The 19,087-nt window shown below is 34.8% G+C and overlaps 1 protein-coding gene across 1 annotated transcript in view; it reads right to left on the bottom strand.

Annotated features, from left to right (window-relative positions):
• The window catches only part of LOC111153773 (sperm tail PG-rich repeat containing 2), a 596,073-nt gene that overhangs the window by 563,863 nt on the left and 13,123 nt on the right, over positions 1 to 19,087 (bottom strand). Inside the window, exon 3 of the mRNA XM_022513010.1 lies at positions 9,713 to 9,880. Within this exon, the coding sequence (XP_022368718.1) occupies positions 9,713 to 9,880 (168 nt within the window). The remainder of the gene's footprint in view (positions 1 to 9,712; positions 9,881 to 19,087) is intronic.

The following is a 19,087-nucleotide window of genomic DNA, read 5'->3' as shown; positions in this document are numbered from 1 at the left end:
CAATATGACCAGCTCTCTTGGCAGTACACTTAGCAATCTAAAACCTTAAGGGCAATAAACATGAGCACCTCATCATTTAAAAAAGGGAGGGTAGGGCAGAACTATATGATTTAGGGACTAGAGAGTCTGCTAAAAATGATCTGAACTAAATAGAAATTAAATTAATTTCCAGAAATCAAATTCAAATTCAAGTATCACCAACAGTAGATAATTTCTAATTACCTAGCATTTAAACTATAACAAAATCATGCAGTTTTCAAATAGCAACAAATATATGACAAACGAATTAAATACTATCCCCAGTTCATTCTATTAATGCTTGAGGTCCAGACTCATCCTTTAATGCCAAAGAAATTATTTGTGACAAGAGAAATCAACAATCATGTTTCCTTTGCATCCACTATAATAAATGTCAAAATTTAATCATGACCCTAAATAGTTCACTTTAGGGAAGTTAAAGGACATGGTTTCATCAGAAATTAATAAAATAATGAAATATAAGAACAGTAACTTCTCTTACAGAAATTCTCTTTTGTTCACCTAATAGATTCTAAATTGAGCAATCATTCAAAATTTCTTTAAAAATCATTTTTTAACTAGGGTAAAAGGTAAACTCTGGCCTACTTATTTTTTAATTCATATTTGTAAAAATATAGTTTTAAAATAAGCTTGGATTAATAATCCGATTTATATACATATAAAAAATAAAATCCCCAAAACAAACTTGTAGCTTAACTGCAAAAAACAGGGTCACTTGTCCCAGGTAAGTATTACTCTTCTAAAACAGTGGTACCAACCTCTCTCAATTATCATTATTAATAATAATTAATAAAATAAATAGCAATATTAGTGAATAAAGTATAATTCCAATTCAAAATGGTGAATCAAACCCATATCTGCCCAGCTCCTACCAAAATTTCAAAAAATTTTTATAAAATAGACACAAATCACCAGTACTAGAATTTAAGAGATAGTATCAATCATGTTCCAAATCTTCAAAGAATTTCTGGAAAATATAACATAGCAGAGACTACAACCAGAAATAGAACTCACCACATGTGAAAAGAACCTCCTCTGAAGCCTACTAATGAACCCAATGAGACAGAAACCAGAGATTAGGATGGACTCTTTGGTGGAAAGTAGGGAGGAATTCTCAAAACTACTAATACCCTCAGAGATTTGTGCCACGGCCATTACATAAAGAGATGAAGGACAATGTTCACCCACTCTATTCTTAGCATGCATGGTTGGAAATAAATTGGAAGCTCTGCCACTGACCCCTAATGAGGACAAACTCTATTTAGAGCGGTACCATTCCAGAAAGCTTTGGGATGCCACAACAAAATCCAAAAAGCATCTGGTACAGCACTACAATTCCCTACTATGTGAAAATGCCTTTTACTTCCTAGAACTTACCATTAACTAGCCCTCAGATGTTACAGAATACAACACAGTAAAACTAAACTTTCCCTTCTACACCCACCTGTCTTAAAGAATTAAATAGGGGCCAATAAAATCTCTGACAGAACTTTGATGTTTCCATGAAGTGAAATAGGACCTTTGTCGATTCTTTTTACAGATGTAATCCCACAGAGAAATTGAACTGCAGTTTTTCTACAGGTTTCCCCTGCTTTGATTTCCCTTGTTTATTCCTTGCTTGGGGTGGTAGAGGATGTTGGAGCTGAGGGTAGAGAAACAGGGAGTTATTAATTAAGTCTAAGTAAGATTCAGACATGTTTTTAAATGTCTAGTGAACTAACAGGGCAAATCAACCAGAACGTGAATGTGAAAACTAATCTTATGGGAAGCAGCTAATCATAAGGACCCTCATCCAGTAAGAAAATCTTACTGCCCAAAAGTGGCAAATGTTAAATATTGAATATTTTCTGTGGACTGAATTAGCCCTCTAACAGTTCCCACTGGATTTTTGCCCGTGTCCTGGAGGGTACAAAAAGGCTATGATAAAAATCTAAAAGATTTCTTTCATTAAACACTGGTAAAACTCAGTGCTACTTTTAGACCCCTATAATACAATGTAAAACAAAAAGAGAAAGACATTATTCCCCAACTTCACCCCAGCTCATCATGCAGCTTTAGCTGTGATCAAGTACCTTGGTAGAAATTCCCAGCAGAGAGCACCATCTGGTAAGAGACTGAAGTACCTAGTGGAACGGCAGCTGTCTCAGTGGAAACAGACTTACTCAGGAGTATGGTCAAGACAGCCCCTGAGGACTCCCAGCAATACCCAAAAAGAAGTTGCAGAAGGCTAGAAGACCTCTAAATCAATAGGAGGAGATACTTACATTAGAGTTATTAACAAAACTGTGACTTTCTTTAGTACCCACAATCCAATGAAGCCTGGGAAAACTTGTTACATAAATAAAAAGGATTAATTCTTATTTCCACTAGGAATATTTCCAGCACTATAAGTGGCCTCAGTGTACTTAGATTATTAATATGTAGATCCCTTCTAATGAATTATAATGCAAAGAGCAGAGAGGTATTTTCCTATCTTCACTATAGACATTCAGCTTTAACACTTATGAAGCTATAACACTATAAAGCACTATATCAAAGTAAGGTGATATTATTACCATTATTATCATAAGTAGGTTGTCCAGTTGATACATGATTCTCAAGCCCAGATCTTTGTCAGTACTAGAAGGAACAGAGCTATGAAGAAAAATTGAAAGAGCTATCTCACCAATCTCTATAGCACTTAGAGTATACATTGCTTTGGCACTCCTGAGCATAACACAAAAGGAAATAAGGCAGTCAGATCACCCAAAGGCTTTGGATCTGGAGTGCAGAGACAAATGTAACACCTAGCATGAGAGTATAGAAAAATGGGACACCCTGACATGTCCCAACAGAGCTACAGATGGTAGCAGATGAATACTGGAAGAAACTGTGGCATCCACTAGAATAGCTGAAAAGCAGCCTGTTCCTTTGGGTCAGTGGCAACTCCAAAGACTGCTGCACCCTACAGAGCTTTAGGAAAAGAAAGAATGTCAAGCCACACAAGACTTCTTTTTTCTAAAGTAAGTGCTGTAGATCATCTTTCAAATGGATTTATCTAACATAGCCATGAATTTCAAAAATACATAGTTTTGTGTACAGAAAGAGCAAAATATCTTCATTGTGTTATACTTTATTTTTTAATTAGAAATTAACAGAAATTCCATAATTGTGCAGATTTTAGGCATAATAAGTAAAGTACACAAATGTAGAACTCTGTTCTAATATAACATAACCGTGTTAGATATGTTAGATATTTTATATATTTCAGGCAGAAGCATATCTACTATGCTTATTTACTATAGCCTATAGATTAAAAAAAAAATCAGCATTTTAAGACAGCATTTTGGTAAATCATCTCTTACATCGCATTTTTATAGCCTAAAAAATACATGTTAAAGTTTTATATTAATTCTTTTAATGCAGCATTTCAAGACCTTGAGTAGAATTAGGTCTAGGAAACTCTTCAGGTTAATTTACACTGTTGTGATTTTGTGGTTCAACTGTTTAATAATTCTTAAGGTAATCCAGCAGAAGGAAAGATCATGCATAAATATACATACACACCATTCAAGACATTAGCAAAATCCTTTTCCTGTACATACACTAAAATTCATTTCACCCAAATCATATGAACTTTTTCACTGAACTCTTGACTACAGAGGTTACTCAGGTAAATGTTCAATCTGAAATTTAATTTAAAAGCCTCTTAAAAATGGAGGACAGAAAATGAAAAATAAATTAATGCACTCTTAACTCTAAATCATACTGTCTTTATGTCAAGAAGTGTTGACAATACCAACTTCAAGGTCATTGTCAACTTGGAAAATCATTAGCAAATAAAATATGACTTAATTGAAGCAAACTCAGCAGGGAGCTGCATTATTTTAAGTAAATGCTGTAATATAACTTGAAGAAGAATTACTAACTGCCACTCCCACTGACAATAAAATGTATGAAGAAGGGGCTATGCAACTTTTCCACCATGTCTTTTCCATAATTAAGTATGGAAATAGAATTTTTGAAGAATTAAAAGTCCCAAAGTGCATCAATTCAAACACTAATGGACTGTTCTCCAGCATGGCAGCACACAGGTAGTTCCCAGCATGTTATCATTAGCAAATGTCAGTGCCCTAATTCCACCACAAACTTTGCTTGTGAAATCCACCTCTAAAAAGTAGGTTTCTAATGGTTACCTGAGCTCTTCTTAAAAAAGAAAGAGAGAGGGTGCGTGGGTGGCTCCGTGGGTTAAGCCGCTGCCTTCAGCTCAGGTCATGATCTTAGGGTCCTGGGATCGAGTCCCGCATCAGGCTCTCTGCTTAGCAGGAAGCCTGCTTCACTCTCTCTCTCTGTCTGCCTCTCTGCCTACTTGTGATCTCTCTCTGTCAAATAAATAAATAAAATCTTTAAAAGAGAGAGAGAGAACACAAGAGAGACACTAAATTTTATAACTCAAATATTATACAAAGTAATTTATGTACAGACTTTTCCCTTACAGATTGAATAAGCTAAAACTTATCATTTGTTGGCTAGAGTCTTATACAACTTTTAATTTCAAAGCCTGTTTTCTATTTAAACTATGTAAAATATCTCCAGCATATATTATTCACCAGTTCAGGGAAGAACCACAACTATTTCACACCTCTTGGATTATTTTCTTAATCTTCTATAAATATTCACTCATCTAGAAACTGAGCCCATATATGAGATTATCTCAAAAAGCAACTAAAGAGATACATAGAATTCTCAGAAATTGGGTAAAATCTAAATGAACATTACTATAGTATCAATTTCACAATTCCTATACAGTCTATAGGAATCTGTATTTTTTTTGGGCTGAAGGAAAAATAAAATAAATTTTATAAGTCAAAGTAATGTTTATTCATTAGGTCTAGGAAACTCTTCAGGTTAATTTACAGTTGTGTTTCTGTGGTTCAACTGTTTAACAATTCTTAAGGTAATCCAGGTTTTGTACATCTAGGTAAGCTTGAAGGCAAGGTTCCAGCCCTTGAATAGATGATAGACTATTCCAAAACAAAGAAATAGTGTATATGAAAAGTTTAATTTTAAAGAAAGAATAACCATTTTGAGATTTAAGGTAAGAGTATTCAGAGAATTGTTTAAGTTAAGGCCAAAGATCCAGGACTATTGTAAAAAAGAGTTTAAGCAAGGACAAATAACTATTAAGTGGTGAAGCCAAGAAACAAACCCAGGTGGTATACTCCATTCAACTACATCTTCTAACTTTTCCTCACCTTGAACAGAATATACTGCTATTAAACCACAGGACTTCTCTAATTTCACTGCAATTTTTACATAACTTATCTCTACTGTTCTTCTAAGCATCTTACTCAAATATCTAAAATACTGGCACTGTCTGCTGAAGAAGACTAATTATTTTGAGATTATTAACAGGATGGTGGGATAGTCAAGGCCTGGAAAACCAGGTACGGCATAGAAAAAGAAGGCAAGATACTCATGGGATAAAAGACCCCAGAGTCAGAAGAAATGGAAATTCTCTGAGAATAGGAGACACATCTATAAATTACAATGTCCTTCCTCTCCATATTTCCAGAGATAACCCGGTTCTTTTTAACTTTTATAGCATAAAACAGTCCAAACCATGAGAGATTCTGGACTCTGGAGAAAAAACTGAGGGTTACAGAATAGAGGGGGGTGGAGGGATGGGGTAACTGGGTGATGGGTGTCAAGGAGAGTACATGTTGGGATGAGCACTGGGCTATATGCAACTAATGAATTGTTGAACACTATAACAAAACCTTATGATGTGCCATATGTTGACTGAAGGAACATAATGAAAACAAACAACTGTACTTGAACATAAAATATATCATTTCTACTGTATTCCATAATCAATAGAAATCAAATAGAGGAGTTACAAGCTAAAAATAAAATAATACTGGCTTATGTATTTGCCATTATCATTGTTCTTTAATTCTTTGTATAGATTTGAGTTACTATCTAATGACCTTTCATTTCAGCCTGAAGGACTGACTGCCTCTAGCATTTCTTTAGAGGAAGTACTAGAGATAAATTCTTTCAGTTTCTGTTTACTTGGGAATGTTTTATTTCACCTTCATTTTCAAAGAACAGAATTCTCGATTGGCAGTCTTTTTTTTCTTTTTCCCAGCACTTTGAAAATATCATCCCAGTGTCTTCTGGCCTCCATCGTTTCTGATAATCAACTGTTAATCTTACTGGGGAATTCCTTGTCACTTCTCCTGCTTTTTTAACACCTCTCTTTGTCTTTGGCTTTCAATAGTTCGACTATAATGGATCTAGGTATGCATCCCTTTATATTTTATCCTGCTTGGAATTCACTGAGCTCCTTGTATGTATATATCAATGTTTTTTCAACAAATTTGGGGTGTTTTAGCCATTATTTCTTTAAATATTCTCTCTGACCCTTTCTTTTTTTCTTTCCTTCCTGGACTTCCATTATCCATACATTGGTCTGCATGATGGTGTCCCACAAGTCTCTTAAGCTATGTTTATTTTTCTTCATTCCTTTTTCCTTTGTCAGACTATATAGTATCAATTGATTTGTCCTCAAATTTTCTGATTCCTTCTTCTCCAGTTCAAATCCATTACTGAATCCCACTAGTAAATTTTCAAGACTATAACTATACTTTTCAGTTCCAGAATCTCTATTTGATTTCTTTCTAAAATTTCTAACTTTTTATTGATACATTCTATTCAGTGAGACACTGTTCTTATATTTTCTTTTAGTTCTCTAGACATAGCTTCCTTTACTTCTTTGAATCTATTTAAAATAGCTGATTTAACAAGTTGGTCTAATAAGTCCAACAAACTGGCTTCCTCAAGAAGTTTCTATTGATTGCTATTCCTACATATGGACCATATTTTTTTGTTCTTCGCATTTCTCATAATTTTTTAAGTTGAAAATTGCACATTTTAGATAATATAATGTGGCAACTCTGGAAATCAGAATCTCCCCCTACCACTGAAGGGTTTGTTGGTGCTTGTTTGGTTAATGATGTCCCTGGACTATCATTAGATTCTGCATTCTTTGTCATATGTGTCTACTGAAGTTTCAGCCTGGTTAGCTAAGTGGTCAGGTAATGGCTGGACAATCGTTGGACAAGTCATTTCCTTAAATGCTTGAACTAATAAGTCTCCAACCTTTGCAGTGGTGCTCTGTGCATGTATGTGTCAGCACACACCTTCAATGTTCATATAGGCAGTCTATAAGTCTACCTTCCAGTGCAGTGCCCTTACCTATAGGTAAGAGCTTTCTATTTTGTCAAGTCTGGTTTTTTGCAGGGATGGGTTAGCAATGAAATTTCTTTCAGTGTTTCACAGGACTAAGCAAGTAAGTAAATATATTGAGAATAATAGAATAAAAGGTTTCTCACTGAAAAGCAAAAGCTAGAACAAACCTGTGGTACTGGATTGGAATTTCTTAAGAACAAGATACTGTCTTTTATAACCACAACATAATTATCAAAATCAGGTATCAGCATAAACTCAAAGATTTTAATAGATAGATAAGAAATCAGTATGGATTTCTAATCCTGTCCATTGACAGCCTGAAGCAATGACACCACAGGAACAATACATGTACACAGTATAATGATCTTCTTTTGAAATACCATTCTCCACTAAATGGAAATAGGGCTCCTTAAAGAAATGTCTGATTCCAGGGCTGGAGCAGGGAAAAAAAAATTGGTGAACTTGGAACATCTCACTACGCCAGAAGGTAAAGAAATGCTCAAAGAATGATGAGGACATGTCAAAAAGACAAGAGATGCTAGCTTAAAAGGGCTCACAAGGATCAATTCTGAGGTAATTTAAAGCTCAGAATAAATAATGAGTAATAAATGATAAGCTTTTAGTAAAAGAGGAATTCATTTTTAGTAAAAGAGGAATTCATGAATCCCATTATATAAATGGGAAAAAAGATAAGGAAAGCTCTCCTTTAAAGTGCCAACAAACACATGTTAAAGGAAAGATGGAGTCATAAAACCACCCCTTGATAAACATCACAGTAAAATTGAATCAGGCATCATGAAAGGATATTAAATTAGTGAGTTTGATGACGAAAAATATATCTACTTATTCTTAAAGTAACTCCCACAAAATATTTATAAATTTTTTAAAAACAGTAATTTACACTAGATAAAACTGGAAGATACCACCTCAAATCAACATCATCAATCATGAGATAAACATATATCCTGTGCCTTTTTATGTGATGCACTGAGGATACATCATTTCTGGAGTATTCCTGCCAAAATATATAAACTTACTCTAATCATGATAAAATACTCTACAAAGTAAATAGGCTGTACTCTTCAAAAAGTCAAGGTTACAAAAGACAAAGACTAAAGAACCATTCCAAATTAAAGGAATTTTTTTTAAGATTTTATTTATTTATTTGACAGAGACAGAGAAAGTACACAAACAGGAGGAGTGGCAGGCTCCCCACTGAGCAGGGAGCCTGATACAGGATACGATCCCAGGACCCTGGGATCATCACCTGAGCTGAACATAGATGCTTAACCAACTGAGCCACCCGCACAGTGGCTGCACTAGTTTACATTCATGGGTATCTGTTATGTTTGTACTGTTCTATGTGTAATTATGTAAATTACAGTAAATATATATTTTTTAAAACTTTTAACAATTCAAAGGATCTAAGATGCAAAAATGTCCCAGTATAGCCACAAACCAAATGGTTTCTAAAAATATTTGGGTCTAAGCCCAAAGATGGAGACATGTACAAACAAAACTTATAGAGTACTAAAATTGAAGGTCAAGCCAAATCTGAGAATACCTATTCTTTGCCCAAGGTTTGTCATTCTTCAGCCTCTCCTTAAGACTATGCTTAATTCTGGCCATCTTCCTCATGGGGATTACTTCTTCCAGATCTCATAAAAGTATAAAAATGTTAAGTTCAAAGCACTATGTACTTCAGTCTTGTAACTAAGTAAAACCAGACAAATCATTTATATTCATGGATAATTCATATATTTTAATTGGCTAAATGAAATTCTGGCTCAGTTTTGGCCAGGTTTGAACCCAAAAACCTGCATGAGATGGACGTGCTATAATATGCTTGATATTTTAATTAAAGAGAAGCTCCTTAACTTTTTTAAAAAATTTTGTGAAATAAATAATCCTTATACTACCAGATTCAAATTCCTTTATTAAAAAAATCCCTTTTCCCTTCCAAATTCAGGAAAGGAATATCTATGTATTGCATAAGATTATACATTGTAGCAGACACTTCTAGTAAGTGAAACCTGTTTCCTCTTCTTCCTAGATGTAATTAGACTATATTTACCAGCCTTCTTGGCCCTTAAATGTGTCTCTGTGATTGAGCTTTAATACCCAGATTTGGCTACAAAATCCTCCCACTAGCAGTCCTCCATTCTCTTTCCCCTTTGCCAGCTGGATACAGGTGAACTGAAGCCCTTCGATGATGATAGTGACATGAATGGAATGAGCCTGTTTCCCTAGATCTCTACATAGAGGAAAGTCTCTTATCAACAAGGAATATGCATATGAATGAGGAAAAAAAGAACTTCTGCTGTATTAAGCCACTGAGATTTGGGGGTCTATTTATCACTGAAGTTGGCATTACATTAATTAAAACATGCATAATCACAAACAATCTTCCAACTATCAACAGAAAATACATTGTACTTACAAATTGAGGTTTATAGTATGCTGGACCTAGTGTACTGTCACTAGCAGGTGGAGAATGTTTCATAATACTGCCATCCTCATTAATATCATAACCATATGACCATCCACAAGGAGGAATTGAAGGAACATCAACACTTCTGTAAACTGTAGGTGGTACCCTTGAAATTTTCTATAAGAAAACATTTTACATTATTTACTTAGAGATAAGAAAAGGAATAAAGAACCAAATATTAAAATTTATTAAAAGGCAAATATAAATATTGACTTAATGACTTACATGATATAAACCAGAAATGTTAATTCTATAAAAGCAATTTAAAGAAGTAAATTCAAGTCTCACATAATCATATAAATTAAGATAATATATAGTATTACCATTAAAGCCACCTTAAAGAGGAAAAGAGTCTCCCTCACTTGGCTCAGTTATTTATTTTGCTTAGTTAATAAATATTACTGATGCTAAAAGTAGGCATTCACTCCTAGTCTCATCATCAATCACCAGTTCAAAGTGGTTACTTGTGCTATACTATCATAATATCTCCCAGGCAAAAATGAACTTTATATTTTTCTGTAACATTTCCCAGCTTCATTCTTTCAGCTAAATCAGCTCCTGATTTATCTCCATATTACTGGTGCTCTATATAAATATCCTAATTATGCTGACCAGATAGCAAGAAAAATGTCTATGACATAATCCTAAATGGAAATAGAAAAATAGAATGTATGACTAGGTAAGATACATGCAATTATATACAAGTATATATAATAATATATATATGATTTAATGATGAACTTTTAAAAACTATGCAAAAATTAACAGAATTATCCAAGTTATAGTCAGAAGTTTTAGGGTGATTATCATTTTTTTTTAATTTCCTTTAGCATGAAATATTTTATAATTTAAACAATAAAAAAGCAACATATAGTAGGAATACTAGTATAAAATTTAGCAAATGAAATGCTGGCATTTAAACGATTTAGTTAAAAAATTTTTTTTAATTTAAAAAATAAACAATTTAGTTATCTGGAAAACTACTTAAGAATATATTGATCCTCTGTTGTTTCTGAATAAATAAATGCTATAGTTTAGTGTATGCATGCCCGCATGCCCAATAGACAATTACATTATAAATATACTATCACTAGCAGAATTTTACTTTTTTTTATCATTAGAGACCATATACTGATTACCAAATTGTAACAGGAAGTATTGAATAGCTTCTCCCACTACTTTCAAAAATTATTTCCATGATATCAAGACTTGCCAAAATATGTCCCCTATCTCCTTCTCTACCCTCTATTCCTACTATCCTCCCTTAGATCCTATAATCCAAATATTCTAAAGAACTCTGTTCTTCCCCAGACATACCAACCCACTAAAAACCGCAATGTCTTTATTCACATGGTTTTCTCTTCCTGGAGTGTTTTTATCCCATTATTTTAACACTTAGTGAATCCTTCTTTAAGATCCAGTTTGATTGTGATATCACTATTCCCTCCAAAAACTCTCTACTTTGGGCTACTAGCAGACATTTTATTATGATATATGTTTATTAAAATAGCATTGCATCAAATATTTTATACTGAATTACATAATTTCCCTATTAAAATTATAGATCCAGGGCACCTGGGTGACTCAGTGGGTTAATCCTCTGCCTTCAGCTTAGGTCATGATCTCAGGGTCCCGGGATTGAGCCCTGCATCGGGCTCTCTGCTCATCGGGGAGTCTGCTTCCCCCCACCCCACTAACTGCCTGCCTCTCTGCCTACTTCTGATCGATCTCTCTCTCTCTCTCTCTGCCAAATAAATAAATAAAAGCTTAAAAAAATAAAAATAAAAAATAAAATTATAGATCCTGGGAAGCAATGATTTGTCTTCTATGTGTTGCCAGTGCCTAGAATTATGTCTATTATACACAGTCTCTGGAAAAAAATGTCTGATATTAGTTTCAAATGCATACCATAGTAACTGGACAATTCTGTACATTATGCAATGCTCACCACAACAAGTGCAGTTACCATCTGTCACCATACATATGGTGACATATGTATGGTGACATATGACACACATACATAGTCATATAATGTTACTGACTATATTCCCTATGCTGTACTTTTCCTCTCCATTACTTATTTATTTTAAACTGGAAGGAAGGAAGGGGATGAAGGGGAGGAAGAAATTCCTAATGTGTCCATTAAAAAACATTCATAAGTCTTGAAAAAAAAATAACTTACTACTTTTCAGAAGAAAATATCACAGTGTTATTAAGAAAATGCAAAAGATTACTTTAATGTCAAATAAAACAAGTGTATCCTTCTTTAAAAAGATCTGATAAACCCTTGCATAAGCAAATGAACACTTACTTTGTCCCCACTTACAAAATAGCAGATATTTAAATATACTTATAAACCTTAACTTCATTGTCATTGTACTGACATTATTCAACTGAGCACTTAGCTCTAAAATATGTCCCCTAAACAAAGCTGATTAAAATGTAATTAAAATGAGCTATGTGAAGGAGTTATGTTAAAAGAAAAGAGAACCACTCTAAATAAACTGACCAAAATCTAGATTATTTATTTCAAAGGGCTAGGCCTTTGGTATAAAAATTATTCATTATATAAGACCAATGTGCTTTTCCAAACATGTCATCTGCTAGTCTCCTACATGAATTTTTTACTTGGGTCAGTACAATCTTCTGTCTTCCATGGACCCTACTACACTACCTTCACCCCTATAGCTCTCCATGCCTGGAATGTATAGTCCAACCCTATTCTTCAAGGCCAAACTTCTCTATAAATCCTCTACAAAGTATACTTTGCCATGATGTAGTAGTCTTCCTTTAAATTCCTATGGCATTGGGGGGCCTGGGTGGCTGAGTTTGTTAAGCATCCAACTCTTGATTTTGGCTCAGATCATGATCTCAGGGTCATAAGATGGAGCCCTGACTCGGGCTTTATGCTAGGCATGGAGCCTGCTTCAGATTCTCCCTCTTCCTCTATCCCCTAGCCCCATTCGCTCTCTCTAAAAAAAAAATTAATGTCATTTTAAAATTCCTATGGCATTCAATTACATGGTTATTCATTTAGCACCTATCATATTTCATCTTGCATTAGTAACAATCTATATAGCTCTCTCTCATCTAAATTTTAAGTTTTTTATTTCAGGAATCATGCTTTCAATTTCACTGTATTATTAACAGTACTTATTACAGAGTTTTTTCTATATATATAGGTAGACCACTCAGGTGGTTTTTTAAATCTCCTTTACTTTCCATTTACCATAGAAATTGGAAGTGATAATAGATTTATTAAGAGCAAAAATGAAGTCAGTTGTTAATACAATAAAAAACTAGTTTATACACATTGAATATAATTATAAACTACAATATGGATACTAATAAAAATAATTGTTATAGTAAAGTTTTTCTTAAGGTACTTACCACATAAAACATTAAACCTTTTCTATTTTAACTAAAAGAAATGTCAGAGTATAATTTAAAATAGCAACGTACTGATTGAAGATGCTCTTTAACCTGCAGTGCTTTTCTGTTCATGATATCTAATGTTCCAGGATAAAACTGATCATAGCTTGCTGGTCCTGGGCTATCTGAAACAAACTTCTTAAAACGCTTCTCCCGGTTTTGTAGACTATGACCTCCTTTTATATTATACTAAATTGGAGAGAAAAAAAATGAAATAATTAAAATAAGCACTTTATAACTAATACCTATTTGGTAAGTATTACATATTAATATGAACAAACAGTTTTAGAACCCAACCTGAGAAAGTTAAGGCTCTTGACTAAAGACATCATTCTAGAAAAGGGATAATAAGAGAGGACAACAACTATAGTCATCAGTTTTAACTAGGAACTCAGACTAAAATTTACTATACTTAGGACACTCCAAGAGAATGCAAAATTCAGTTTTAAAACAGGAATCAAAACAAAGGAATCCTGAAAGTTGTAGAGTAAGAATGAAGAGCATACACTAGCAGGCCTCAAAAGAATACGTATCTCTGAAATGAGCTAAAAATATCGGTACTCACACTGCAAGGAAAAAGCAACCTTTCCAAGCTTGTTTAGGATTAATTATTTTCATGAACTACTTTTTGGTCATTTCCAGGGATGCTTACATAGGCTTAGTGGCAACTGCATGGGTTTTTATTTGGTTGGCTGGTTTATTCTTTGTTTTTTTAACAGCACATTTTCTTTTTCTTTAATTAACATATAATGTATTATTTGTTTCAGGGGTACGTGATTCAACAGTCTTACTTCTCCAGAAAGGGATTCTCTAGTATCTTCTATGCTTTTTTCAAAGCCAGCTAGCATCTTCATAATCATTCTGAACTCCGGTTCTAACATTTTACTAATGCCCATATTGATTAGGTCCTTGGCAGTCAGTATTGTCTCTTGTTCTTTTTCTTGAGATGAGCTTTTTTTTTTTTTCATTTTGTCATTTTGTCCAGAGAAGAAAAGATGAATGAGAGAAAAAAAATGCTAAAAGGGTAACAATGACCCCAGAAAAATATGCACTAAACAAATCAGAAGAAACCTGAAACCAGAGGAAAAGAAAAAAAAAGAAGAGAAAGAATATGATCAGGACTGTGAAGAGACCAGAGCCACACACTAGATTTTGGGTGTATTTTGGCCTGTTAGAAGAAACTGCCTCCCAAAATTTTAAAGAAAGAAAAACTATATATCTATATACATGAAAATAATGGTAAATACAATGAAGGGATATAAATGACTATAAAAATGAAAAATTTTAAATATTTTTAAAAAGGAATTGGTAAGATCAGAAGTTGGTTGAAAAAGAAAGAAGAAAATAATTTTTTAAAAAGAAGAGAATGTGATCAGGTGAGTGAACAGACCAAAGCCATATACTAGATTTAGAGTATATTTTGGTCTGTTAGAAGAAACTGTATCCCAAAATATTAAAGAAAGAAAAACATATATGTATATAAAAATAAGGTTAAATACAGTGAAGGGATAACTGTAAAAACGAAAATTTAAAAAGACTTTAAAAGGGGAATTGATAAGAAGTTGGTTGAAAAGGAAAGAAAAAGAATTTTTAAAAAAAGAAATAAATATAGAAAACTTTAAAAATTGACTTCAAAAGAATAAAGAATTATGGGGGAAAAGCCATGAATTCTATGTGCTGTATTCCCCTAGCGCTGGAGTTTTGCAGTTCTCATTAATCAGTAAACTTGGTCTTGGCTGGATGTTCTTATTGATCTTCTGGGGGAGGGGCCTGTTGCAGTGATTCTCAAATGTGTTTGCCCCAGAAGGAATTGCACCACCCTTGCCAGGGGCCATGCTATGTAATCTGCTTGGGATTGTTCTCCTTAAGTTTTGTTCCCTGAAGGCTTTCCACACAGCTTTAGAGGACAAGAATAAAAATGGCAGCCTCCCAATCTCTGGCCCTGGAGGAGAAGAGAGATCAGGGCCCCAATCCTCAGTGCTCTCTCAGAGAAAAGCAGTCAATCACTCTTGTCTCCTTGGTCTCTGGCCACACTCTGAGCTCACCCAGCCTGTGACCAAGCATTTCTATCTCTGGCACACAGCACTATTTGGAGTTTTCAAACCCAGCAGATTCCTGTAGCATGCTCCCACACTGCTCCTCTGGGGAAGGAACAGGAGTCTCCCAGGATCTGCCCCTTGTTGGGACTCTGCTCAAAGAGCAGTAGCCCGACTGTGCCATGGATCACAGTTTATGGCAATCCCAAGTTGAGAGCCCACTCCTCGGTTCACTCTTTGCAGCCCCCTTCCTGACTCAAATACTTGGGTGCTCTGTTGCACTCAGGTACCCTCGGTCTTTCTGTGACCCCCAAGAGTCCTGAGACCACACTGTCCCAGCAAGGGATCCACCCCTCGCTTAACCATTGGAATGACGTCCCTCACTGGAGCAGACTTCTAACTAAAAGTTCCAATTTTGTGCTCTGCTGCTTTATTGTTTGCCAGTAACTGGCTAATGGAAGCTCCATCCCACCACAGTCTATCTTCCCAAATATCACCTCAGATTCACTTCTCCAAATGTCCTACCTTCCAGAAAGTGGTTGCTTTTCTATTCACAGATTTGCTGCTATTCTTTTCTTTAATCTCCTGTTGAGTTCATGGGTATTCAGAATGGTTTGATAAATATCTAGTTGAATTCCTGGGACCAGACAGAATTTAGGTCTCCTACTCTTCTGCCATCTTGCTAGCCCTCCCCTAATAGCTTGGTTTTATACTCAGATTAATTTTAAACATTGTTTAATGCAGAGGAGGGACTGGGAGGAATTTCCATAGCTCTCCATGCCACATGTCTGGATTCTCTAGAATCAAAAAATTATCAACTGGGTAATAGCTGGTGAATTCAGAAAAAAATCCATCTTATTAGTTTCAATTTAAAGTCACCATATAATCATTTCAAAGATGATTCACAGTAATAATGGTTGGCATTTGATAGATCCAATAAGATCTTTTTTTAAAAGATTTTATTTATTTGAGAGAGAAGAAATGATGAGAGAGAGAGAGAAAGGGAACATAGGGAGGCTGAAGAAGAAGCAGACTCACCACTGAGCAGGGAGCCCAACCTGGGGCTCAGTCCCAGGACTGCAATCTCCAGGATCATGACCTGAGCTGAAGGCAGATGCTTAGTCCAGGCTGAGCCCCCAGATGAGATTTTTTAAGTCACTTATTTACCAACAGACCTTTTCTCATGGTATACACACCAGATGTTCATGATCACTATTAACTGAGCCCATCTCTGGTTTGAATCTTACTCAGCTGCTTTCAGCTTTTAAGAAATACACAAAAGAGGTCTTCTTTTAAAAACTGAGTCAAAATTATATTCTTAGGTAGCCAATCCACTACCTGATAACTGTTTTAATAAGACCATAATTCCTGTTTAAAGAGTTTGGATCTATAACAAAATTTAATGATTTTGTAAACATTAGCATTACAAGTTAGATAAAAAGTAAAAGCATGGAAAAAGAGAAAATCTCCTCAAATCTTGATTCTTTGAAAGCCATTACTGTAGTCTCTATGATCTTACATTTCACACTGTAATTTGAATTTATATTGAACTTCAACAGAAGATAGCAAAATTAATCTGATTTTTTAAAAACTGGTAGAAATTAACCAGCACTTTTCTAATTACTCATATTTCATAATTACCAATTCTACTGATTTTACCAGAGGTTATAAAAGGAACTACAATGTGTCAAAGGACTCAAAAATTATATTATGAGGTAAGTATACATTTTATATGAAAACTATGAGACAACAGCCTTCCTACTTCTTGAGTCCTATGCTTTTGTCTATATGCTGTGGTTATATGATGAATTACTACATTGCCAGCAACGGCCCAACAATACAGAATGCAGTCTCATCGGAAGGGTGAGGCCATCTACTGGATCGCGTCTGATATCCCATTATACAGCTCTAGTGAAATGTATCTTTCAGATCAAAAATCAAACCTAATTTGGACATCTATTAGTAGGCCCTGATAGTGAGAAATATGAAAGAAACTATTTATTTGGATCCAGGGAAGAGATCTCCACATCTAAGTCTTATATAGCAAGGAAAAAGATGATATCAGCCATGCATAAACAGGTCACAAACTAGAAAAGAATTAGAGCCAGAAAACATAAATGAAATTTGAACTGACTCTTTGGGGTGGGATTCATTTTAGGAAAAAGGACAGGAACAAAATAAGGTATATGACTTAATAAGCTAATTATCTATCAAAGAATCAGAAACTTGTACTTTGTAAACTTCATTCTTCTGTGTCTTTTATTTTCTTAATTTCCCTTAAATTCTTTTCTAAAAAAACTTACTTTTGAAAAAAATTAGTATGCTTCAGATATGCTAGAGGAGACAAAGAAAGAAGAGAATTTGCCCATAACAAGTCAAGAGGTGGAGAGGCAAAAAGAATACTCCCATCCTCACTCCCAACTTTGGCATACTGGTGACAACCATAATCAAAGTGAAATAACCATAACAGAAACAGAGAAATAGAGAAGACTGAATTGGGGCACACAGTTTCAACTCCCAAATGTTTTCCTTTATAAGAGCTTCAAGTATTACATACAATGGAGGCAGGCCTTCACAACTACAACCACATTTTCAGTCTTCTCAAATTTCATTTGAAGTCTCCAAATAATATTTACTAGGTAATTGCTAACAGAAAGGAACATTTCAACCTATGCTCAAAAAAAAAGGTATAAAAATAAATTGTTAAATGCTGGCATTAATTTCCAATAGGATTATCCCTTTAATTATTATCAAGCATATTAATTATTTATATAATTAGTATGCTAACTATTGTCACATGACAAACATTTTCTAATTAGGTCATTTAAAATAATAATGGACTTTCTTTTTTAAATAGCGTGATAAATTCACAATTCTTGAAACTAAAAGTTCTGCAAGAAGATATGGTCCACATATACAAGGGAATATTACACCTCCATCAGAAAGGATGAATACCCAACTTTTGAATCAACATGGACGGGACTGGAGGAGATTATGCTGAGTGAAATAAGTAAAGCAGAGAGAGTCAATTATCATATGGTTTCACTTACTTGTAGAGGATAAGGAATAACACAGAGGACACTGGGAGTTAGAAAGGAGAAGGGAGTTAGGGGTAATCAGAGGGGGAGACAAACCATGAGAGACTGTGGACTCTGAGAAACAAACAGGGTTTGGGAAGGGAGGGTGTAGGGGGATGGGTGAGGCTGGTGATGGGTAATAAGGAGGACATGTATTGCATAGAGCACTGGGTGTGGTGCATAAACAATAAATCTTGGAACACTGAAAAAATAAAATTAAATTTTAAAAAAAGGATCATAAAAAGCTTAAAGGAAGAACTTAAAGTAAGAAAATATAATTCTGATTCTAAAAAACAAACCAAAAAAAAAGAATTTAGCCTAAAACAATCCAAAAAAATCAACAGCAACTGAGTAAATAAGGCACAGTCATTTCTGAAACCAAGGAAATCAATCTTCTCCTGGCATTGGTTTATAGTTTTAAGAAGAAACAGAGGGGCGCCTGGATGGCTCAGTGGTTTAAAGCCTCTGCCTTCGGCTCAGGTCATGACTCCAGGGTCCTGGGATCGAGCCCTGCATCGGGCTCTCTGCTTATCGGGGAGCCTGCTTCCTCCTCCTCTCTCTCTCTGCCTGTCTCTCTGCCTACTTGTGATCTCTGTCAAATAAATAAATAATAATAAAAAAGAAGAAGAAGAAACAGAGAATACTAGTACTCTTTTTCTTAGATTGTCCATTGTATTAAAAATGTACATTTCCGGGGCACCTGGGTGGCTCAGTGGGTTAAGCCTCTGCCTTCGGCTCAGGTCATGATCTCAGGGGCCTGGGATCGAGCCCCACGTCGG

This window comes from Enhydra lutris, unplaced genomic scaffold, assembly GCF_002288905.1.
Source record: "Enhydra lutris kenyoni isolate GAN:26980312 unplaced genomic scaffold, ASM228890v2 scaffoldscaffold3, whole genome shotgun sequence".
NCBI classification, from domain to species: Eukaryota; Metazoa; Chordata; class Mammalia; order Carnivora; family Mustelidae; genus Enhydra; species Enhydra lutris.
This window is presented reverse-complemented; position numbering and strand designations above follow the sequence as displayed.